Here is a 25970-nt window from a genome sequence, read left to right on the forward strand (position 1 = left end):
ATCTGGCCCTGATCTCCAGCCCTCCGTGAGTGGCAGTATGGCGAAACTGATGCTATTTTCAGGGCCAGCCGCAGTGATAATGTCACTCCACTTCAAAGAGCAAAGCTGTCCTGTCTCGCAGGAGGTTTCGCTCGCAGATGAAATGATCAGAACAGCCGAGACAAGAAGCCGTACAATTATTGCTTGGCACCAACAAACGACGTTGAGAGAATATGCAATAAAGATTTATTTTTCTCGAGTGATTGACAGTCGATAATGCAAATCAGCCGCCCTGACCATTTGTGGCGCTTTTTTGCATGTAAATTCATTCATTAGCATTTGGTTATTGTAGTTTAATGAGCACCTTGCATTGTGGTAAAATTGGCTCTGAATAATTCAACTAATCACTGTTTGCATAATTTAATTAGCATTTAATCACAAGATTCACGGCATATTTGGTTAAAACCAAAAGTTTAATCAGTGGCAATTACAAGATTTGTGCCTACAGAAGCCTTTCTGTGTATTGCATAGTGACATTTGTATTGATTAATAAACGCATTAGACCTCACAGAAATGCATCTGTCTTGGAAATGCCTTGCTCTCGATGTCTACTGTGACATTCATTATGAAAGCCACTGAGATCAACATATAAAAATTTTAAAAATTTCACATCGTAATATCTTTCTTTCTGTCTGCCAAAGCTTAGCAGGTGAAGTTAGCAGTCCTTTACCTCCCTCTGTCTTTCTTCTTCCAGGTACCGTCAACATATGTTGAAGCCAGGGAGCGCTCCCTGCTGTATCCCCATGAGAGCTGTTGTGTCTTATGGCTTTTTATTCCTATGTGAATGTGAAAGAGGCTCATGTAGGGATACAAGCCACTAAACACACAGTGAAAAAATCAGCCTGATACGAACACTTAAGGGTAAAAGGTTGACCACTTCCCATTGAAATCCACCAACTCACTTTTCTGCTCGGCCAATCGGCAATGATACTTCTTTTTGTGACGCATAATCAAAAAGCCAAGTTTTGGATCATTATTGTGTCATTGACTGTTTACGCTTTAAAAAACATGTCATGATATACATGACAAAAGGGTTTGTTAGATCATAGTTGGAGGTAAATAATTAAAATTAAATTTCTTTAGCCTAAAACTTGACTTATATCCACGTTTTCAATGTTTTTAAATGCTTGAAATGTGAAATCACCAAACCTGAGATAGATTATATAGAACTATTTGAGATTCCTGTTGTAACTATTTAATTACTGTGTGGTTTCAGAACTTTGCCACCTCATATACTTTTGTATTTTTCATTATTATTTCACAACTGTCCTATTCCTGATCAAAATTGTCCAAATTTTCTTTCTGAAAAAGAAGATTCCTGGTTGTCAACCTCTGAGACCACTGTGATCATTAAACATGAATTCAAAGGATATGGTGCAGTATTTGACTGATTAAAACATCAAAGCTGTCTTCTCAATTTCTTATTCTTGAATTATGATGCTGCACATACTTTACATTCCATTTTGCAAAAGCACCTCTTGATTAAAAATGTTGTAGGTTTTATATTAGGCAATTATGAACGTGTTGCATGCCAGACAAGTCAATATAAGACAGACCAATATAAGACAAAGAAGCAAGGGTGAATGCAAAGAAGTTTAATAACAAAGTTTATATGATACACTTTGTGATCCACTCAGGAGCTTTAAGTAGGCTCTGCATTTCCCTTTCTTTACTCTTCATCTTTTGCACATTATTAAAATAGAACTTTGACATTACGCATTGCACTGGAAACAATCTACCTACAATATTATACAATATACGATACATATAAACAAAGCACCTTTTGTTCTCGTAAATAGGAATTATTAAAGAACAGGGGGACATGATCATGTGGAGGGTTTGTGAAAACATCAGTGCATGGGAAAAATTCCTAAGGGTTTCATGCGCAATAATTGTCCTTGATAGCACCTGAGTTCATATTACATTTGAAATTTAACTTGCAGTATGTGAAAAGTTTGTGAAAGAAAAAACTATTCCTCTGCCCTCCTCCGAAAAGCTCAAATTAGGACACACATGAACCATTTCTTTTGATTGCTCTATACACAGTAATGTTTTTGTCCCTTTCTCCAAAACTGCTGAGTACCAGCAATGAGTTGATTAATAATTGCTACATGTTCCCTTCAGTTATAAGACAATTGTGTTCACATTACGCAAATAATAATAATAAAATAGTATAGCACCAATTAGTGTGGATAGAAAAGCTAATACTTATGAGTGTCTCCGCAATACAGTAAAGTGAAAGATTATAAAAGAGTAATTTTCTGAAGCATATAAAATAGGCACACTGACACCGATGTCAGATTTACGATGTCCTTTGGTCCTGTTGCTAGGAAAACATCTAAGAACATGTAATGTAAGTGTCATGCATTTTTTGGAAAACAAAATAGTCTCAGTTCATTTTCAAGTAAACTTTTTTCCCAAACATTTTTCTTTGCTGATATGAAATACAGTCTCTTAGAGATAATGCTTAACTATAAAATAGAGAAAAAAATAAACTTATTTGTAACCAACAAATTCATCTTATGTTCATAAATTTTGTTGTTGGTCTTCACATATATGTAAATACACATGTACAAGAGGAATGCAATAAAGTGACTAAACAAAGTGAAAATAAATTATTTCACAGAGGAGGGCCATACAATCCTAGTCTCATGAATAAATTGCCATAATCACACGCCTAGTGGATCACTTAATCATCTCCTCATTAATTGCATCCATTTAAACCTTAATTGATGGATTCAGAACTGTCCTTCCTTAAAGGAATTTTAAAGCTAGTAAGTCTTTGGCCAAACAGCTGATTGAGGAGGTTGTTTTGTGACTCTGCAGTACGATATGACTGAGTCTCTATGGATCTGACCCCTGGTTTGGGCCGTGATTTATTTGCTGAATTGTTTATGGTGGACATCCTTGAAGAAGGGGAATGAATGGGTTTTCCAGGAACGCTCTTTTTCCCTTTGTAATCCCCATTGAAGTGACGTACAATGTCCACCTTTTTAGGCGAAAAGCTATCTACAGAACTTTTCTTTAATTGAAGGCCAAGAGTGGAAGACCCTATCTTGTTCTTGGTGACTATCTTATTACTGACTGTGTCATCCTTAACCGAGGTAAGCACTGGATATTCATTGTGAAGATCTGATTTTCGTTGTCCATCAATATTTTCACACCTGTTGGGTCTGAACTTCTTTTTTAACCTTGGGTCAATGCCAAGATTTTCTCTAGCTGTTGGGGATGGTATTCTATGAGAACTGTGAGGTGTCTTTAATTCTTTCCTCTTCTTCTGTTTGGTGTCCTTGTCTTCACCTGTAGTTGAGCTGTGACCAATGTTGGTGTGACGTGAGTGACTGAGTGCAGCATCAGTGCTACTGAGGCACCTTGGATTGTTTTCAAAACTTTGTTTCGGATTGTCCTCAGACCTGACTGCAGTTATGTACTTAACCGAACCAGAAGTTGTCTTTTCATTGTTAGGTGTTGTGTGAGCATCCTGTTTATTCTCATTACTTTTGACAGAGAATGACTCCTTGATTGTTTGATCCTGATTCAATTGGTTTGTCTCACTTGAAGACTGCCTCACAGATGAGAGGTCAAAGCCAATGCAAGATGAGAGTCCTTGTATGTCTTGATTTGCCAAGATGTTCAATTGACTGCAGACTGGTGTAGTGCATAGACTTAGATCCTGGATTTCTGTTTGTTCAGATGCATTTTCCAGGATTACTGATGAGTTTTTCTCCACATTTTCTCTGCTGTATTTGATATTACTCTCAGTTATGTGATTTTCTGAAACTAATAATGTAGTTGGAACTGCACAACAGTCATCTTCTATTTTAACATCACAAATCTCTGTCAGAGCTTCTTTATCAATTGTAATGACCTTACAAGTCTCACTTGCTTGAGACTGTGAGCAGTTATTGTCCTCCTCCTTTACCTCGGTTGTGGAAAGAGTCTGTTCAGTAGAATTGTTTTGCACCAGGCACTGTGTAATGTTCCTGGCAACATCAAGGAAGTCCTCAGTTATATCTTCAATTTTCACACTGGTATTTGCGTCTGTAGAATGCTCATCGAAACTACTCTGTGCAGTGTCATCTATGATGTTTAACACTGATTTTATACCTTGCATGCTGTCGTTTAAATTGAGTGACGGTGTGTCATCAATGGCATTGTCTGAGTTGCTTTCAGTTGCCTTCATCTTCTTGCTTGGCGGCATGTCAGATTTATCATCTCTTGAACTAAAAGGCTTACAAGGTCTTACAACCCCTCTGAACTTGAAGATCTTGTTCCCTCCAGCAAGGTGTTTCTCCATGTGGCGATCAAACTGCTCCTTTTTGGAAAAGGTATAGTTGCAGGTACTGCATATAAAGGACTTCTTGATTACGTGCATGACATCAGCGCAAAGTTCACAAGTATAGAGAGTAGTGTGCTTTGAGTCTGGCTCATCTGCATCCTCATGCTCATTTTTCAGGTGATCTTTAAGCTCCTTTGCCTCTTGGTAAGACACTGGACATTTGTGACATAGGAAAATCTTTTGCAAGCTGTGAACAACAAGATGGCGCTGAAGCTTAAAGGGCTTTGGAAACTGCTTTCCACAGTGGTGGCAGTCCCTTGAAGGGTCTTTGCAATTAGGATGCATCTCAGCATTTTTTGAAGAAGTTTCTGCTTTAGGTAAAACCTCAAGCGTTGTCAGTGTGCAGTGTTTACCTCCTCCGATATTTGTTTTATTCTTCAGAGCTGTGGAATCAAACCCTTCGGTAATGTTTGGTTCGTGGCTTTTACCATCTAAGGAAGACATTCTCTCCACTTTAGATTGTTTAACATGGTCTGCTTTTGTAGATCTGCTGGGTCTATGTTGCATTATTGATGATATAAAGTTCTTCACTGCATTTTCCTGCATGAAACATCCAGGCATGTCCAAGAGCGAACTCTGTGACTGGCCTCTTCGTGCAAATTGTGTGGCATGCTCACGCAGGTGTTCATTGTACATCCAGACGTCTGAGATTTCTTTCAAGCACATGCCACAAGTCCAAACACCTGCTTTGTTCTTGGCGTGTTTCTCCCTGAGATGATCCCGAAGCTGTTCACGCGAGCTAAATTTGCGCTGGACGCACATATAGCAAGTTGGGGGAGGTGAAGGATTGTGAGAGAGCTTATGGAAATCAAGTTCGCCTAAAGTGAGAAACCATGTGAAACACACTTTGCATTTATACTGCTTATCCTTGGGTTTCAGTCCAGGTTCAATGCGTTTCCTACCCTTTCGCTCAATAGGGTTTTTGTCAGGTCTTACAGGGTCTATCAATTCAGTGCTTGCAATGGGCTCAATCAATGGCATATCCCTCCCAGGCTCAAAAAAGGGTACAGGAAGCTTTATGGTAGCAATGTTTGGGATCTCGATGCTTGGGGAGTGAGAGTCATTTTCTTGTACACAGACTAGTTGGTAAGGGGAAGCTGTGCTAGAAACTTCTGGTTTACAATCTTGTTGCGAAACCGATGACACTGTGTTTTCTTTGTCAGTACCTTGAAATTCATCCTGAGGTACTATAGGTTGTGTAATTGTGCCCTCAGTCTCACACAGGAATTCTCTTATGTCAGTTTCTGCATTTTCCTCATAAGCAGTCTGATGATCCATTAGGTAATCTTTTGAGGGACATGTGCTCTCTGTAGAACTCTCAACTGAGCTTTTGTGACACATCTCAAGCATGTTAGCATCATCAACTGATATGGTTTCAAATTCACAGTGGTCATTTGAATCATTGGTAAACATCTTGCCTATCTTTTTCTCTTTAGACTCCACACATTTATCCATAAACACATTAGAGGGAGGATAGTCTAAAACTAAACAGGACAGTTGTTTTTGCTTTTTGTTGCTTTTACCATAGACTCTTGCACATCTCTTCCTTTTCCTGTCATCATTTCTTGGGAATAATTGAGAAAAAGTGCTTTCATCATCATAGAAATTGTTAAGATCAGGTTCTAGTCCTGAAGTACCAATAAGCGTGTGGCTGTCTTTGGGAGAACAGGTGTTTTCACACTTGATATCAATGGAAGAATCATCAGGTGGATAATGGACAGCTTCTGTGTGAACATATGTAGGATTAACATCACAGTATGTTGTCACAACATCATCATCATGGCCAACTCGTTTTGTAGATTTGTCCTTTTGCTCTTTGGTGCTGACAGTTTCCATGTCTTTCTGTTCTTCGCTCACTTTGACTTCATGATAGCTCTGGCTGCTCTTTAGGCCCTGCTTTTCAGGTAGCTTAGGACAATTTTGTTGCATCAAAGAGGGGAAATTTGGAGAGATAGCCTGCAATATATCTGCTTTAAGTATATTAAGTATTTCATCTGAAAAAGAGTCTTGCTTTACCATTTTTGGAGCAAACAGTTCATTGCTTATGTCCATATTGTTATTCTTTGCTGTTTTATTATTGTTTGCTTTTGCATTTACAACTGTGGTCTGATTCAGATCATACTTTACTGGGATGTTTGACATGCCAGCATCACCAGTTCCTTCAAACATCAAAGGTGACTGTACTTGCTGTCCTTGTCCAACTGAAATTTCATCTATCTTTGGATTCAGAAAAGCAGCTGGATCCATAACATCCATGCTCTCTTTTAGAGCTCTTTCCATTGGTTGTGACGCATGATAAGTGGGCACGAAGTCTTGACTGCTCATATTTAGATTTTCAGTAGTTGAAACCCTTCCTGTTTTTACCACATGCTTCATGGCTTTGTGTCTTTTAAGTCCAGGTAGAGTGCGAAAGAACATTGTACATATTTCACACTGAAATTTCCCTTGAACTGCATTATGTGTGCTACCCTTTTTAGGTGAGGTTTTTGTCTCATTTTGCTTTAAAGACTGGTGGACAGATGGGCATGTAAGATCAATGGATATTGGTTTTAAGTCCTTATCCAGCACAGTGGATCTTAACAATACATCATGCTCAGTGGGGATCATCAGATTTTCCAGCTTCTCAGAATCTGTTTTCTTCAGAAGACTCAGGTGCATATTCATGAAATCAACTGTTTCAAGTGGAACATGACAACCATTTATCTCATTTTGGTTAAGTTTTGTGAACTGTACAGAGTCAACTGGAGTGACTTCTTCAACAAAGCTACTGCAGGAAATTGGAATACTTGAATATTTGACATTGTGATTCATATTGTCATTAATAGACATATCAGGTATGTCAAGTCTAGCCAAGTGGTCCTGTATAGTTGGCTCATTTTCACTTGGATTATGAGGTGGGCTGGATGTCAATGTTTTTTCAAGGGAGAGAGCACAGGCATTGAGAATTAAATTGTCTTTGGAGCTTGATTTGATATCATACTGGTCATCATCTTTGTTTAAACATTTAGAGGTAAAGTTGTAGTCATTGAAACAGGTTTCACTGTAATTTAGAGGGCTTAATTTCAAATCATACAGTGGACTCTTTTCTTGAGAGCCATCCAATTCCTCGGAATGCTCAGGAGTCTCACTTGAAGGCTGTTCTGAGATGCTGTCCTCCACCAATAGTTTTCTTGGGCTAGACATGTTCCTTTCTGAGATTTCTACCAAATCCAGAGGGGGAATAAATGAATTATCGAACCCTGTTGCTGGTGAATCAAATGTATCTACTGATGTCCCAGTATTTATGTCTTTTGATTTTTTGTCTTCTAATGCTGGTCTGTTTTCACTCTTTGCAGGGTTAACTGTGCTAACATCATTCAAACCACCTGGAAGTATACTGTTATCTCTTAGCTCAGAAGGACTTTGGACAGAGTTGCTGGAAAACTGAGGGGACTGAGTCATAGTTGGAGGAATATTTTGTTGATTCTCTTCACATTCTGATTTAGCAGGAAACAATGAGATATCAGTCGTTGCTTCTTGCACACTGCCTGTACAGTCATGGTTATTGTGAACCTCAGAATGCTCTTTCGGAGAAGGGACCTGTTGTGAATTCATTTCAGAAATTCTATTGTGTTGTGAATGTGTTGACAACTGGTTTTCACTACAAGGAGACTTGATACTTGAAAGGGGTACCCGGTTGACCATTTCAGAGGGGTTGTCTGTTGCTCCCTCTGTTATGTCAGATGTGTGTTCATTCCCTTCAGAAATAGGTTCTAGTGCTATATTTGATTCCTTAGCATCATATTTGTGTCCTTCTACAGCCATGATGTTTTCATCTTTTGATATGGCTTTGTATGTTGAAAATGTAGCAGTTTTGTTGAGCAGTAGTCTGTGTGTAAAATTCATGGACTCTTTTACATCAAAGTTTGTTTCACTCTCAGCCTTTTCAGTCTGGTCAACTAAAGAGTCACAATCATTGTGTTTATATATGGAGACTTCAGGGTCAATTTCGTTTGATGAGCCCTCAAAGCATTTATTTTGAAGACTCTCGAAGGAGCCCTCAGCAAGCTGTTGTTCATTAACAACTAATTCTTCAATATGAAGAGTGACATTACTATCATCAAGGCTCTCTTTAATTACATTGTCTGATTTTGTTCCAGCAGTGTCAATGGTTGTTAACTTATCTATTTGACCTGAAAATATGTTTGTGTCCACTGAGAGCTCTGTCACTTCTGGTTTTGAACTTGTAGATTCCACTTTTTCTGACTCATCGGTGCATTCTGAGTGTCCACTGTTTTGTTTCTCATGTTCCTCAAGAACCCTGCAATCTTGATTAGGAGATAAATGAGGTGACGTAAACCCTGAGGACAAAGAATCTGAGATCACTTCCAGGCTCTTCATCAGATTTTCTGTGTACATTTTTTGTTCAAGCATCTCTTCTGACTTGTTGGTGGAAAGGTCCAAGAACCTATTCTCTTCATTTTTGTCCTCTAGATGCAGAGATGAACAATTTTCTGTCTTTGAATCACTGAGCCGTGTGCTGTCCTTTAAATCCAAATCATCATGATCTGAATCAATTGGTGTGTTGATGGCAGAGGCATGCGTTGGAGTATGAAGGCCTTGCTGTCCACACATTATGCTAAACTGGAGAGGGCTGCTCCAAGGTAAATCTGGATCTGAGAACAGTGCAGAATCTGATTCTACAGGTGGGTCAATTGGTAATTTATCTGAGGGACAATTCATCTCCAAACTGCTGTCTTCATCTTCACTTTCAGGGTCAAGTCTAAGTGGAGAGAATTTGCTCATGGTTAGCTGTTTAGGTAGTTCACTGTCTAATGGCGGAGGACTGCTCAGATTGGCTGTTTGGAGCTGACTCTCAAGCTCTGTAACAATCCTTTTTATTTCCAGATCATCAACTGACACAGTGCTGTTGAGTTTTTCATTGTAGTCCATTAATTTCTCTGGCAAAGAAAAGGGTACATGATTAAAATTGGTCTTATTCTCATTCGAGTCTGAGTCATCTTTGTACTGTATCTCATCTGGTAGCACAGGAGTAACATCAACCATCAGATTCCAATCCTTTTGCTCAAAGAATGGTGAGAATGGGGATTCAAACAGTTCCTTCTTATCTGCTGTGGTTTCCGAAGGGCTAAAGCTCTCTTTGGAAAGCTGAATATCTGGATAAAGATTGTTCTCAAAACCTCCCACGGAAAGGTCACCAAACATTGATGTTGTGTCAAAAGAAAGTGGTGACTTTATAAGACTCTGATCATGATCTGAAGGATAAGGCATTAGACATGGCCCATCTTTCTGTGGTGAAACATCATGGATTTTTGAAGGTGATGAACAGACTTTTTCCGTGGAAGAACTGCAAACAGGTGGGGGTTCAGAAAATGGATGACTTGAGCTTCTCTTGGCTTCTTCACTGGACGGATTGTCATTGCTACTTTTCTCCAAAATTGTTCCAGAGGATTCAGAACTGTTTGTTCTCTTTTTGTGGGCTTTTCCCTTTGATGAAACATCTTTTTTGAGTTTAAAAACATGGTTGGATTCTCTGTTGTTGGTGGGTTCTGTTGTATAATCTTTTTTGAAAGGCTCTTCTGTGGTGGAAAGAACTTCTGTCTCAAATCCATAGTGGTCCCCTTTTTCCTCTATTTCCACTCGAGTTGTTTTGAATCTTGCAAGGCTCACAGTGCTTTTGGTCATTGTACGTTCAGATGCAGTCTCTTCAGTCTTGCAGAAAATACTTGAACATTTTGAAGTAGTGAAACTGTCCTTGTGTTCAGTGAGTAATATTTTATCAGTGCTGTACCTTTTTGTATTTTTTGTGAAGGTCAAAGCCAGTGATGTACTAGACTCTTTCCGTATCCTTGGCGGAGAATCCTCATACCCATTCTGCTGAAGTGATTCTTGATCTTTTCTGTGTATTTCCATTCTTTTCTCAGAGTCTGAATCCGTATGATCAATACTCTTGGGGCTACTCATGCTATCGCTACAAATACTTATAGATGTGCTGAGTTCACTGCTTGTGGAAGACCTACTGCTTCGTCTTCGCAATCTCTGGTAACCAGGGCTTTCTTGCATTAAGGAAGGAGAGGTGTCTAAAGCTTTTTTAGCTTCAAAGCACTCATTTTTGTTTTGTTTCCATGAACTTTCCCGGCTCTTGTCGGCACGTATCCTACCCTTGCACTCTTTAGTGTATGTGTACTTGCAGCGAATGCTCTGACTAAGGCGTCCCTGACTGGCTATCTTGACAGGCTCACAGTCCTCATCCGAGTCTGAAACATAGTCATACTCCCGGAAAGTGGGTGTCTGTACTGCAGGAGTCACTCTCTCCATCACAAGTGAGAATTGCATGTTTTTAGTGCCTTTTACATGGAGCTTGTGCAACTTGTTCTTTTGTTGAACAATTTTGTGAATGAGCTCTTTGCTCCAGCTTCCACCACCACTTCTTTTCCTTTTTCCCTCTGTTGCTATTGGTTTGTGAGTGGAAGAACTTTTGGTGACAGAGGTGGATCTGGGACATTTAACGAATGATGTGCTGTTTTTCAATCTGTTAAGCCCACATCTTGCAGAAAACTTGCTTGATAAAAGGAACTTAGAACCATAGTCATTTTCCTGTTCTTTTTTCTCTGACTTTTTTGTTTCCCACTCAATTAGTTTGAGGGATTCTTGTGACTGGCACTCTTTTGGAGAGGTTTCCTTATTTTGCACTGATTGATGTTGGTGTTTGTTTGTTTGTTTTCTGTCAGACCTTAGGCTCTCCAAGTCTGAATCAAATGGATATTTGTCATGTGCTTTGGTCGTTAATTCATTGTTAGTTCTCCCGTCAAACACTGTGGAGTCTTTGATTGTCAGACCTTGTCTTGTTGATGTGCATTTGGTAGTGGTGAGGTCATCGTCAACAAATGCATCAATAAAGCTGCTGTCAATCTCTGCATTGTCAGACTGATAACCTAGTCCATTTAAAGCCTCTGTGATAAGGCTATCCAGTTTAGGATCTTCCATCTCTAAATCAGGCAGGGGTGCAGACGGCAACATCAGTTTCATTGGGTCATCTTTTATATCTCCTTTTGTTTCATTATCTGGCACTATCTCCCCATTCTTGTTCAGTCCAAGCAGAGACAGATGCAAATCAGAAGAACTGCGTACAATTGCATAACTGGATCCAGATGACACAGCTTTTGTGTGGTCTGTCTGAAATTTCCTTATGTCCTCCACTTTTGGCAAATCTTTTAAGTCATTTTGTGCAAATGTATGCTGTCCACAGTATTGCTTATGGTCAAGAAAAGAAGCAAGGTTGTTAAAATTCTGATCACATTGCTTGCATGTCAAAAGCACATCCAGCTGGTCAAGGTTTGCTGTGGCTAATGATAGTTGGTGTGCAGAGTATGGAGGTGGGGGAGGGTGTTCTGTTCTGTAGGTGTCTAAACAGCCCTTTGCATTGTCCATGTTGGCCTTTGAGTGCCTGTTATTTGGTATGAAACCTAAAATGTTCTCTTTGGTTCTTTCTTGTTTATAGTGCAGGCCTTTGGAAGCTTCTGAATGGTAGTGATGCTGGCTATTGTTCAGGATATTGGATGATATCAATGCTTTATCCTGTTGCTGTTGATAAAACTGAGGTGATAGAACTTTGGAAATCTGGCTGTCATCAGAGTTACTGTTAATAGAGTTTGTGGATGCTGGGGAGAGTGAAGAGCATGTACTGCTAGGTGTTGGATTTTGAGTAGGTGAATGTGTAGGAGAGTCATATGGAGACACCATCCTCAGCCCTACTGGTGCTACATGTAAAGGAGGGTAGCTAAAGTTTCCTGATGATGTCACAGGTCCTGAGTGGTTAATACCAAAGTATAATGACTTGTTCTTGGAATTACCCACCTGGCTTTGATTTGTTTCTACCTTGTTTGTAAAATGACTCTGTGGAATTGTGTTGCAACCTTGTTTGACATTGTCTTGCCTTTGGTGTGAGAAGCCCTCATTTGTCGTCTTGTTAATAATATTGTTAGAACTTTTCTGGTTGCTATTTTTGTTTGGCTTACTGTCATCTTGCCAGTCTGATGGGCCTATCAAAAAAGTGAGCTGCTGATTGCTTAATTGCCTGGTAAGATCAATCCTATTCTGGTTTGGCATGGCAGTTGTATAGCATATTTGCTGCCATGGCATACGACCGCTAATGCCAGTGTTTTGTTTTTGTTCTGGAGAAGGCTGGTACTGAAAAGGGTAAGGTGTCGGGGTGTGATCTATAAGTGGTGGTTGAAAAGATTTGTTTGGTCCCTCCCATGGGTGTGAAACCCTACTATGGTGTTTACTGACACCTTTGTCAAGAGCCATTGAGCCAATTTGAATACCATGATGTGGAGGGCTAATTACATGTATCTGGGAACTAGGACCTTGTGCAATATTTCTGATATGATGTAGACCTTGAACAAGAACTCTCTGGCTAGTGGAGCCATTTTTATGATGGCAGCCTGCCTTGCCCCCTACTGCGAGGCCTGTGTCTCGGTTGTCTGTCGGATTAAAAGAATCTGATTTATCTTGAACACTCTTACTCAGCTCTGATTGGTGAATACTTGATACCGAGCTTTCATCATTGGTGGGGACAGAAGGTGGCACACCATGTGCTGTCTGCATGTATTGGGGTGGTTTAGGATGTGATGTATATGACTGTTTATCCTCTGTCTGATCATTACCAAACTGTGTGCTAGTTTGCATGACCTCATGACTCTCTGCAGAGGATTGAAAGGTAAAAGAATTATGGGAAACCTGGTTAGGGGTAAGAGAAATATCAATGTAGTCATGCGACTGGGTATTCTGATTGCAGGTAAAAGAATCTGAGGCTGAGTCCTCTAACAGTGGGTACCCATACTGAAATGGTGAAGGCATAAAACCACCATTGGCCTTGTTTAAGTCCACAAGGTTGTTTGGCTTTTGTGAAGGTATTCCAAAATTAGAGTTTCTAAAAGTCCTATCAGGAGACTGCCACGTGTCTGTTTCACTTAGTTGAAAGTCAGGAAATACATTTTCATTGCCAGGTGTGGTGGTGGTGGTCTCGATTGAGCTGGGTTTCTGTTGTTGTGGGGTGGATGGTGGATTCTGTTGAGCAGGTCCTACAGAGGTGGAGCCAATTGCCTGTGAGGTATAGCTTTGAGAGGTAAGGTTGGGGGAGCCCTCCTGGAAACATCTGAACTGTAGCTCCTCTTGCTGCAGTTCTACCTCTCGCTCTGGAATACTTGGCACATGGAACCTGTAGCTGCCTGAGACAGGGCCCCTGCTGGACTCGATCTTCTTTGGAGGTGAGACCTTCTGCTGAGGATAGGCTATCCCGATTGTGGGATTTGAGCGTGGATTAGTAATACTCAGTCTGTACAGCTGCTGCGGGTTGCCACGCTCTCCTTTCCCCGACTTTCTACTCTTATCTCTATTTCGACTTTTGCCACTTGGAGACTGAGGGCTGTCCTTGCCGCTAGGCCATGTCCTGTTGCTGTTGAATGAATGATTCTGTAGTGACTTAAAATCGATCTTTCCAGCCTGCTGTGGCCGAATAACAGCCTCACGTTGCTGTGTGTTGTCCCTCTCTTTTTCAGCAAATTTAGCAAGATTGTTCACTGCCTGTGGCTCCAGACTCCTATTTTGAAAGTGCTCAGGGGACTTTTTTAAGCTTTTGTGCTCCATAGCAGTCTTATCTTTCTGTTTAGACTCATTATCCAGCTCTTTGGCAGCCAAGGACTGTTTGGTCTCTTCAGTCATGATGCCGGTGTGGCTAGTTCAGCATGTCGGTCCTTATCTGCACAGTCTGTGACATAGACACATGATGTTTCAGTCAGAATCAATGAGCCTCTGGTAACAGAATCTTGAAGCACAGGATTATTTCCCTCTCTTTCTTATCTCTTCATTTGTCCGACGACTGAATGCTCATCCGTCATCTTGGAGTTCTAGAAATGGAGGAGAAAGGATAAATATCAGTTTATGTGTATATCAGCATAACATGTAAATATGCTGTAAAGAATGCTGTAATCCACAAAAATCACAAAGTTTAAATATATGAAATTACACACATCAAAGCAGAAGTTTTTTTTTCAAAAAAGTTTTAAAATGCATATTTTCTGTATTATGTATTATATATGAGTATTATATATGTTGTATTTAGGAGCAATAGAAACAGACACTAAGCAATTCCATTTGTAACCTTAAGAGAGCAGAATTGCATTGTTTTTGCATCAGCCACTTACAATGAGCTTCTACCTCATTCAGATAGATCAATCAGTTTAAATCATGAAACTACAAAGTGTACTACACAGTAATTTATAAAAACGTTTCTTAACCCCAGTTGAAAGATATATAAAATATTTTGGCATTAGAGTTATTTCTCCACTTACAAAATGTATGTTATGTAGTAACAATATAAGGACTAGATGCCCAAGGAGACTGTAATTAATTTTTGAAGCTCATTTAAACCAAATTAGGGATGGAGTGATGGATAATCAATACTTGCCTCTGTCTCTCTCTCTCACACAATCAGAGAGAAAGTAAGTGTAACTCAGAAGTTGTTTGTAATGTATTATTTGTAGTTTGTAATGTTGTCCAATTTGCAACTGGCTTAAAACAAAAAATCTATTTTAACAAGTATTTATTTCAAACAATATTAAATGCCAACATATTACCTTTGGCCTCCCATAGATTTTATCAACAATCATTACCTTTTCTGTAATATTCTCAAAGTGAATGCTGTGCTACCTTGACATGGCCACTGGGTGAAGTTCTGGCCTTATCTTTTAGTAACGTGCCCAGGTATGAGAGCTTTGCTGAGACGCATATAAACTAGGCATTATAACTCTTTGGGGGCAAATAGGGCATTTTTAACTTTAAAATATGTGAATATTTCGCTGGGAAAGTATGATAGTATGACTGTTACAGGTGTGGCACAACATACCTGGACCAAGTACAGATCCCTGAGGATCTCTGTAAAAACATATACACAGACTCTAGCCACTCTAGCCAAAAGAGTTCTGGAATTGACAGACCATGTAAATCAATCTCTCTACTGTTTTACTCCTAAGAAAGCATTTGTTTAAAGTTGGCTTCTTCTTCCCAAGCATATCAGTCTTTGCCATTAGATAGATAGCATAATAGATGTTTCCTGTGGCTGAGTGGTTAGAGCATGGCTAGCAATGCCAAGGTCATGGGTTCGATCCCAGGGGATTGCATATAGTCAGAAACAAATGTATAATACAATGCAATGTAAGTCGCTTTAGATAAAAGCGTCTGCCAAATTCATAAATGGAAATGGAAATAGATAACACTCATTTGAACACAGAATAGTAAAGACAGTCAAAAATGTAATCTTTCAAATTGTGAGGCAACTTGAAATTCTTTAAACAACAGGAACTGTATTCTTCAATTTTGGCTGCCTCAGGACCATCCTTACCTAAGACTACAATCACTACATAAAACTTCAGGCTTAACATATCAAAATTAACATACCATTTCTTTTTTGTTTCTGAAGAATTAAAATTCATCTTGATATTTCAAGTAGGGAAATAGTTGAACCCAAGGTTGCTGAGGTGAAAGGAATGCACTAAACCGAATTCTGCGTTGAAGTCTTATCTGATTATATTCAAACTCTGAAACTGATCAAATTAGTTCAGAACCCTGCTTCTCAGATTATTTTCACTGTGTCAAAATAAACCGGAGCCCCACCCCTTGCAAGCAAGGTTATTAAATTATTCTAAAACCAAAATGTCATAATTGTCGTAGCTACCAATGAGAGTATAACACTCTCAGTTATGTTTAATCCATTTCACTATGGTACAAATTCAGTCCAGAATAACATATGTGCAGAAACAAAAATCTGCTTTCATCTAGGTCTAGAAATAGAAAATGAAATGTACAGTTCTGAAATAACACTAAAAACTGACAGAACTAATCTATTATCCCATTTCATATAAAAGCAAAGTAAGACTTCAGCCATGTAATTACTAAATTGAGGTGAACAGTGGGACCACTAAAGGGGTCTTTAATCACATAAATTTGATTGCAGTCAACATACTCCAAAGAGATGTTTACAAATAAACTACTCTTGTCTTTTACTCATGTTTTTGTTGACCCAAACCCATTGACTTGCTTTCTTTAATGAAAGTAGAAAAATCTCTTTTTTGAAGAATGTCCTGACTGCTCTTTTCGAAATAGTATAAGTGAAGGGGTTCGGAGCTATTAAATTGCAAAATGAATAAAAGGATTATACAAGTGTTTATATGAGAAGTGCACTATATTCAAAGTCTCTTAAGTAGTTTTGTGTGACCAACAGAAGAAGATGTGTTGAGCCCGTTTGTTGTGCCCGTTTGCTGCAGCTCAGAAAGCTTATATATCAGGTGTCCGTTTTGACATCTATTATATGTTTTTTTTAGTCACAAGACACAGAATTATGAGGATCTTGACTTCTCATAATTCTGACATTAGAAGCACTGTTGAACTAAACAGGGACATTTTCTACAAGTCTATGTGCAGAGGCACACTTCTCAAAGGCTTTATCTCTTCCATCCTGTCCTCCACCTGGGTCTGGTATTTAGCAGGTTGGTCTGGAGTCCGAGTGCTGCCTGGGTTTGGATCTGACTGTGAAAAGTCACATCCCCCCTTCAGCTCCCATCACAGTCAATGCTGGAGTGTCTGCCTTTTTCCCTTGCGGCCTGGAAGATGACTCTACTCTGCTGCTGGGAGCACCCTGCAGAGGCGAAGCTTGATCTGGCCTGGAGCCATACATCACGTCCCCCTCTGTGTTTGCCCAGGCTGGCCAACCCCCCTGAAATGGCCACAGAGCTGCCTCTGACAACAGAGACAGCCTTTCCAGGGATCGCAAGGGCCTACTAGAAATATCATCAAAGCCAGAGCTGTCAGCGTACAAAGAACGCTGGGTCATTTATATCCTCACAACTGTCAGTTTGACTTCCCCACCTTATTTCCACTCTTCCTGTAGCTAACCTGTGCCACACGCAGACACTAAATTAATGCCTTTATAATGGCTCCATACACTACGTAAAGGAATGTCCAGATTCAGAAAAGAAAAATTCTCAGATCATATCATTCCAAACCTGTATTGTTTTCTTTCTGTGGAAGACAAGGTTGTTTCACCCTTAAAGAGACTGTTCACCCAAAAATATTAATTCTGTCATCATTTACTCACACTCGAGTTGTTTCAAATCTGTATAAATTTCTTTGTTTTGATAAATGCAGCGAAAGATATTTGACTGCATGTAACCAAACAGGTCTTGGCCACCATTGACTCCCATAGTTGGAAAAATTACAAAATTTGTCAAAAGTGCCCCAGAACTGTTTGCTTTCCTACATTCTTCAAAATGTCTTCTTTTGTAGTCCACAGAACAAAGAAATTTATAAAGCAATTTTTCCTACTGAACAATGAGAGATGGAGTGAAAGTTTTTCAAAAATGTTCTGTTAAACACACAAAGCCTATTTGACCTCAAACGCCTTGGGATGCACTATAGCTGTTGTACACCAACAATTTTTATGATACGTTTATGCTGCTTTTTTCAGTCATTTTTTGAACTTGACAGCCTCTGGTCACCATTCAAATTGATTGAAAAAAGCGTGAAGATCCTGTCAAACGTCTCATTTTACGTCTCAAGATCGTATGGGTTTGGAACAACATTTAAACAATGATAGAATTTCCGATAACTATCCTTAAAGTACACATTTAGTGAAACTCTGGCTATTTAGTAAGCTGGCTTTTTTGTAAACACATGAAAGATTCAAGTTTATGAGAGCTTGGCCTAGAAATACTGTAAAGTATGGTTGTCACAAATTTCATTGCGTACTATGACTTGATATCAAATCCCGTGAGAGTTGTCTGAAAACGGCTCCATAAAACAGCATTTTAGGCAGTTTTATAAGTCAATTAAGGCAAGTTTGTGTGTTCCACAGCCCGGGTGTCAAATCAGTTTGCCCACACAAACTACCGAAAGCTCCATATGGCCGTACCACACGAAGCTCGGGCCGAGGGAGGGATGGGGGTTATGTTTATGTGTGTGCATCGAATTATAAATATAAACGTCTCAGCACGTAAGCGCTATCTAAAATGTTAATGATGCTGCATTTTTCCTACATATATCCTGCTTGTTTTCCTCAGAGGAAAAGTAAAACTGGTTAAATATCTTAACCGTGACGCTTAATTTCCTGAGATCTTTCCTTTTTATCCCCACGCAGGATCTGTGTGGTCTACACTAGAGCAAAAATGCCATTTATCCTGTTAGATATCATCTTAAATTAAACCTTTATTAGTCTTCTCTTGTTTTTCCCTTGGCGCTCCTTCTATTTAATACAACATATGGCACCCAAGCAATTACCCGTCCATTACTCTGGCTTAAATGAATTATAAATCATCTTTATAACCTTGAGGTGTGGGACCTGGAATTATTTGTTTGTTACTAGTGGTATTGATTTTACTACTGTATGTGTAAAAAAACTAAATTCTGATTTTCATGTACACATGCAATGCTCCTTTCTCGTGGCAATTTTTTTTTATCTCATCTTAGAACCAAACTTCTGTGTAGGGGGTATGCCTATGATGCCTTTAAATGCTGTTTACGTAGGCAGCTCACTAGGTTTTGGAACAGAGCCAGACACTATTATGGGCATTTATTTGCCATCTACAGGATGCTCTACGGGGGTTCAACTGGCATTTGTAGAAATAGTAAGCAGTGTTCCAGAGCGTGCTCCAAAAACAAAGAGGGGTCCATCTGGGACAGCACTGCTCAAAACAGCACATCCTTTAGATCCCTGGACCTTTACACACAAAGGCTCCTTGTATCTCTCTGTAAGCCAATAAGGAGTGTTGGGTGGCCTCCCTGACACTGTTGGCTTTTTCCAGATGCTCACTGTGGCAAAATATCTGCTTATAGTAGCCTGCCAGACAGGAGAATAAGACAGACAAGAGCAAGAAGATAGACAAAGGTTTGGACGGCAAACCCTCTTGGGATGATGCGACTGCTTCTCATTTCGCAGGTAGCAGCTAAATCACTTGGTCCACACTGATTATGCCAATTACATGTCAACTAGTGCCAACGTTTACGCCCACATACTCTGCTTTTTACCAGACAAGACTATTGGCCAGACTGACCTTCAGAGGGGGAGACTACTATGTTTGTGTATTTATAAAAGCAACTACTTACGTAACAATTTAAACGTCAATTATTAAAGCAATTAATGTTAGAGTTAAATGTCAACAGTGGTAGGGTGGCACTTTTCATTATGCTGCATTTCGATGTAAGTAAGGAGAAATAATTTTTCATGACACTTAAAAATAGTTCTCGTTTGGTCGAACTGATGTGTTTCATATGCAGATATTAAAGAACTTAAATAGTAACTTGGAAAGTAAACACAGCTGCAGTAGCTCGCAAAACCACTTATTTTAAGCATTGGCCATGCTAGCAAACCGGTACCAGAAGGAAGTGCATGAGATTTTGTCTCTCTCAGTCAGGGAGTTTCTTTTCGATTATATTTCAGGATACTACTGGCACACCGTCAGTAGACGCTTGCCTCATTACGTTTTTTCTCAGAAATGTGTTGAGTAACATGAAAAGACAATTTAGAGGACGGTATGAGGTTGCATGTGTGCGTTTGTATATGTCATAGGGGTGAACCAAAGTGTTATTCCAGAAGCTTTCCTTGTACCCCCCTCCAAACTTTCCTTTTCCACCCCCAAGTTTGACCAGACGATTTTTACTGCTATGTTATTTTTGCCTTAGTCTGTTTCCATATTGCTAACCACAGCATTCCATAAACATGATGGAATCTTTGTTTCAAGCCATTTAAAAGGAGATTTCTTCCCATTTTTTGACACAGTTTCCCGAAGGCCTGTGAAGATACGAAACATTACTTATGAGTCGCGTGTGAGCAAGGAGGAAAATGTCAACAATAGATGGTTAAACTATCTGAGACATTAAGTTAAGAAGGTCAGTCTTCTAGTTTTCTTGTGAACCCGTTGACCTTAAACATTATCAGCGCTGATAAAGGCCTTTATAATATTAACCGCCATTGCTCTTTTCATATGCAAGAAGTTTTGTCACCGTTTGGAATAAGCTTCATTTTAAGAACCGTGAAATGAACTTGGTTTAATGACAAAAGGATATACGATCACCACTAATGACCAGAACGTCCCCAAATGCTCTGAACTGTATACATACAATAACTTCAGTTACTTAGGTACAAAGAACTCCATCTGCACTCTGCATGGGATGATATTTATTCATTAACATATTACAGCTGTTTCATTCATATAATATGTACATTCTCCACCTCTTTAACTCTATATCATAAAAGACCTCTGTTTTCTGAGGAAATTCTCTTAATAGTTGGTCATTTATTATGCCAAAATCCTTTTCAAATAAAGCTAAGACTTATCCATTATGATGATTGGCTTGTAGCCTAAGATTTTGCTTTCTCTGCTTAAGAGAGCGAGAGACGGTGGTAAAATGTTTGCCAGTGGACATGAGTGTAGAAGCTTGGCTCATGCCAAAGATAAGTACGTTCTGGAAGTTTGGCAACAACTGGAGTTTACTTCCGCTTTTCTTGCATATCCTCTCAGCAGCTCTCAAAGACAGAGGACAGGCCAGCACCACATGAGCTAAACTCCCTTATTCTTCGGCTCAATGCCTGTATTAACCGAAAGGCTGTATGTTCAAATGACGTTGAAGTTCAGTTAGGGCCAAACGGAGGGAGACTGGCAGGGCAGATCTCTCAACACCTTGAAGGGGACTTCATCACTACAAAGAGTATTTAAGAACAAATCTATTTATGGTGTTTGACCCGTTTATTAGACCGGTATAGATTGGAAAGAGAGGGTGAGGAACATAACTCAAACCTGCGTTACCCACATAAGCTCCAAAAGTGAACATGTTAGGACATGAACAACCACTGCACAGTGGCTTAAATAAAAGTAACTGGTTGACTAGGAATGCACAGACTCTGGCCATACAACTAGGATAGTAAAGTAAATGACAAAAATGTGAGTGGTGCTTGCCATGCTATAGCGTGCTAAGTTGTTTGAGTGGTTTAAGCATTTTGCTATGTTACAAGTGTGATTCGGGTGGTTTCTAGTGGCAAGTGATTGTTTACTGCCCCTAGTCAAATGATTCCACCTGTAAGCCTCTATTGTGTCATTAATTGTTTAGATCCCTCCTTGAGTTTTTGTTTTATTGTCTGCTAGGTGTAAATAAGTTTGATCATATAGTAAAGTAAAGAACACCTTTCTAAAACAAGCCACACATTTTGAGAAATTCATGTATGTGAGGACAATAAACAAAGTGCAGTCATAGCTGAACTGATGGTATTTGTGTTCTCGGGTGTTGAACAGGGTGGAGATATATAATGGACTCCCTGCCCACAGGGTAATGATCTCTGTCCCCCAGAACTTGGAAGTTCTGTTTTTAATGAATAAAAGGACAGGACATATTTGTATGAGTTTCAATGCATGTGACAGAACAGTATGAATGATTCCGAAGTATAGGTGGTTTCATCCATGTAGGTCTATTCAAAATTAAACACAGCTCAATATAACAACACTACACTCATATACGTGCAAACAAGCACTTCAGGTAGATCCTATGCCTTTCTGTGGTACCTGAAAGGATTGATGAACAGGAAGTTAGACATTTCCTATAAAGTCGGCATCATCAACTCTGATTAATGACGTGGGATGAGGAACAGGTAGAGAGAAATAAATCTGCACCCACTGTGGTTATAAATTTCTCGATTTGACTATTTCTCCCTTGGCACAGTCTCACTCAATCATCCTATAGTTAATATTTCCATATTATGCATTCTGCTGAGAGCCACAATCTGTCATTTCAGCTGTTGCACAGCTGATCTCTGAATTTTGATCAGAATGCTATACAGCATTATTTATAATTCCATGAACAAATTGTTTAAATTGTTTTAAAAAAATCCTCTAGAACCTTATGAAAGTAACATGTCAGTTATGTTTGGATTGGCTACTGTTTTGTTTGCTTTTAGATTAAGAATTTCCCCTTTTTAGGGCTTTCAGAGTTAATTGAAACCCTTCCCAAATTTCCCAGACTTTTTACATGTTACAAAAGAGATTTTTTGACTCTAAAAGAAGCGTTCCGAGCATCTCAGTGCAGTGATCTTACGCAAATGAAGTGGGCCTCATGGTCAGTCTTCTCCAAAGGAAAAGTTAAGTAGAAAATAATTGTCAAAACGATAGTTATTTCACATGCTGTTGAAGGTTAGGCAGCATAGGAAGGTAGTGAAGTGTAGGAAAATGGGACATTTTAAGGAGAGAGAATTAGAAAAAAGAAAAGGACAAATGAGAATACAGGAATAGGGACAAAAAAGACAGATTGAGGTCCACATATGGCTGTTGTATAAAATTGCTGGCCTGCCACTAAACAGTCTCTGACTCCCTAAAATAAAAGATGGGCGTCAGTGTGACGAGCGCCTCATTCGGCCACTTGTCATTATTCCATTTATTTGTCACATACTATTTAAACTTTCCCTGCAGGCCAGAAAACAGTAGTTGGCCAGCAAACAGTAGAAGGGAATTCCAGGCAATGAACGGGTGAGTCAGTTTGTACCCGCATTTTCCTAAAGCATGCCTTCTTTAAATAGTCCAAGGAAATGTCCAAATGACCTAATTACAACTCAGCCTTTTTTAAGTATACCAGTCGATGTGTGACGCTTTATTCGAAGGAGACGAAGAAAAAAACACAAAGACAGCCCTGCAGCCACCTAATACAATTTATTCCAGTTAATTTTGGAACGACAGATCACTGGAAGAGTTTATGAGTGCTTTTCTGTCTGAGGAGTGTCTAAGACTGGCGAAAGCTTTTTTTTTCACAGACTGTCTTTGAACTTTGAAAGCTGCTGAATAGTAAATCTTCTCTATGTGGGCACAGACAAATATGTTCTGTGTGTGTGTATATGTGCATACAAACTCGCATGCTCACAGGCAATACGAGATGTAACCACAAGGTAGGTTAGACCTTTAGCCGCTGCTGGAAACATTAACAATTCAGCTTTACAAGACTCAGTCATACCACACCTAACAAGATCAGTTTCTTTATTTTGAACACCGTTATTTATAGAATATTTATTTTATTCTTTGAATAAAAAAGTTACGCTTAGGTAGACAAAATGGAACAGAAGTTAAGTTTAGGTCACCAGAAACTGTATGTTGCACTACAGTGTTTTTAGCAAAGTGTGTAGTCTGTGACCTCTTCTACAAAATAAGCATTTTTATAGATGCTATATAAATACAAACAGGAAATGGATAAGCACACAGTTTAGACCCTTTCAAATGTCCGGTGTGAGTGAAAGATGTTTAATTCGTGGCTGAATATATAGTTTCTCCCAAAAGGTAGTTGCGAAGCTGTATATTTTGGTGACGAGTTTGCCAGCTCTACCACTGAATGTCTCTCTTACATGTCAAGTCTTTGAGGCTAGCGGTGGGGTGCTGGTGCATGCTGGGATGTCCCTGGTGTGAGCTGCTGTTTATGTGGCCCGAGGACTGCCTGATGTGTCACTGCGATGGAGTGAGAGAACGCAGTTGAAAAGAGGCTCTGTGCAGTGCGGCGAGATCACCTTACACAGCCACTTCCTGCTTCCGCCCCCTTTCCTCACAAGCAGCCCAGTGTACCCACTTGGCGAGTGAGGAAAACATAAAAACAGAGGGGTTCAGTACACATGGCTGTGCAGCACAGGACCCCATTCATCTTCTCTGCTGCTCAGGATGACTTTATTTTTTAAATTTACAAATATTTCCCTGTAAAAGCCCTGGAGATCCAGGAAAGAGCCCATGCTTGACTTTCCTCTGTGCCTCAAATCTTAGGCCCCTGAGGCCAGCGCTGCTTGGCTCCTCAGTGTGGGTGTTATAAAAATCCTGTCGTGTTGGTAATGTGCAGTGTCGGTCACCGTAAGGGGTCATGAGGGTGCTTAGAAGGTTTTTTAAGACCTGGGAGGTTGCCTTTTTCAATAATGAAGAGGACTTTTTAATAAAGTCGTTCTAAACCTGGTCGTCTTTTGGGGAATGTGGGTGGTCACCAGGAAGGAAGTGAGTTCTGAAGGACAGGTATGAGAGTCTGTCGGAAGTGGTATTAAGGTGCTATTCTTGGAATTATAGAGCACCATCTGGGTCCTACCCCAGCTTGAGACAACTGTGATAGCGGGGTTCCTTTCGGAGGCGTATTTGTGCAGAGTCCCATGTCTCGGTGGAACTCCTAGCCAGAGGTGTTTAAGATTTCTGGGGAAATGGCAAAGTGGGCGCATAACTGGGAACACAAACAAACCCTGGGGCATTAATGAGGAGGCCCTGGATGTTTTTCCTTCTCTACTTTGCTCATCTAATGGGAGTAAGGGGGAATGGGGAGGGGTTGAAAAAAAGAGACGTTTTTTAACCTGTTTTTACTACTGTACTACTTTGCCAATCTCCCTGTCAATGGACACAGCTTGGATTTCTTTAAGCTTAAGACACATTTACACAAAACAGCACCCGATATGGTTGCTCCTGACAGGGGGATAGGAAAATGTTCACCCGGCACTGCTGGCTTCCTCCCTGGGCAATCCATTGGATGTCAGCCCCCCATCACCCAGAGAAGAATGACGCTCTGTACAGTGACTGCATGAGGCCATTCATAGCCAACAACCTGGCCACCGACAGCTCATACGACCAACTCGGATCTTCTGGAACAGAACTGGTACTGATCCACTCTCAGTAGGACAGAACTGGTATTGATGGTCCGTTCAACACAGACAGACCACGCAGTCAGTTTACAGGCTGGTTTAAGGTCAGAAATGTTTGAGACTGCTGGCAGAGACCTTATTCAGACTGTCCTGGGTTCAGTCATAAGTGGGCCTGTTTCTTGACAGTGTGACAGGATTGATCAAGTCTATAAAAACATCTCACTTTTAGTTCCTTATTTGTCATAAGCAAATATTTGTCCCCATTATGCTAATATTGCACACTAAAAAAATATAGGAAGGTAACAAACAAACAAACAAACTGGGAAAAACTCAGAGCTAGTCAATAGAATAGCTTTCCCGTAGCTCAGTGGTAAGAGCATGGCGCTAACAACGCCAAGGGTCGTGGGTTCGGTCCCAGGGGATTGCACATACTTGGAAACAAATGTATAGGATAATACAATGTAAGTCGCTTTGGATAAAAGCGTCTGCAAAATGCATAAATGTAAATGTTAATGTAAACGTAAATGTAGAAGGTTATTATGTCAAAGTTGTGTCATCATTAACTCACATTCGAGTTGTTCCAAATCTTCATAAAGTTCTGATGAACACAGAGAAAGATATTTGGATGAATGCTTATAACCAAACAGAGCTTGCCTCCCATTGACTCCCATAGTAGGAAAAATTATTTAATCATTTTTTTTTCTGTTGAACACAAAAGAAGACATTTTGAAGGCACTTTTGACAACCATTGTACTTTTTTCTACTATGGGAGTCAATGGGGGACAAAATCTGTCTGGTTATAAGCATTCTTCCAAAAATGTTTTGGAAATTTAAATTCTTCATTTTTGGGTGAAGTATCCCTTTAACTCATTGCGAATACACATACTAATAAAAATATCTACATCT

General features: G+C 39.7%; 1 protein-coding gene across 5 annotated transcripts in view; it reads right to left on the reverse strand.

The window, feature by feature from the left end:
• Window positions 1–1626: 1626 nt before the first annotated feature.
• Window positions 1627–25970, reverse strand: part of LOC130551831 (zinc finger protein 469) — a 237125-nt gene continuing 212781 nt past the window's right edge. For all 5 annotated transcript variants that reach the window (XM_057329784.1, XM_057329785.1, XM_057329786.1 and 2 more), the window contains one exon: window positions 1627–14289. In XM_057329784.1, the coding sequence (XP_057185767.1) occupies window positions 2765–14104 (11340 nt within the window). In that variant the 5' untranslated portion in view covers window positions 14105–14289 and the 3' untranslated portion in view covers window positions 1627–2764. The remainder of the gene's footprint in view (window positions 14290–25970) is intronic.

Source organism: Triplophysa rosa, linkage group LG3 (assembly GCF_024868665.1).
Source record: "Triplophysa rosa linkage group LG3, Trosa_1v2, whole genome shotgun sequence".
In the NCBI taxonomy this organism is placed as follows: domain Eukaryota; kingdom Metazoa; phylum Chordata; class Actinopteri; order Cypriniformes; family Nemacheilidae; genus Triplophysa; species Triplophysa rosa.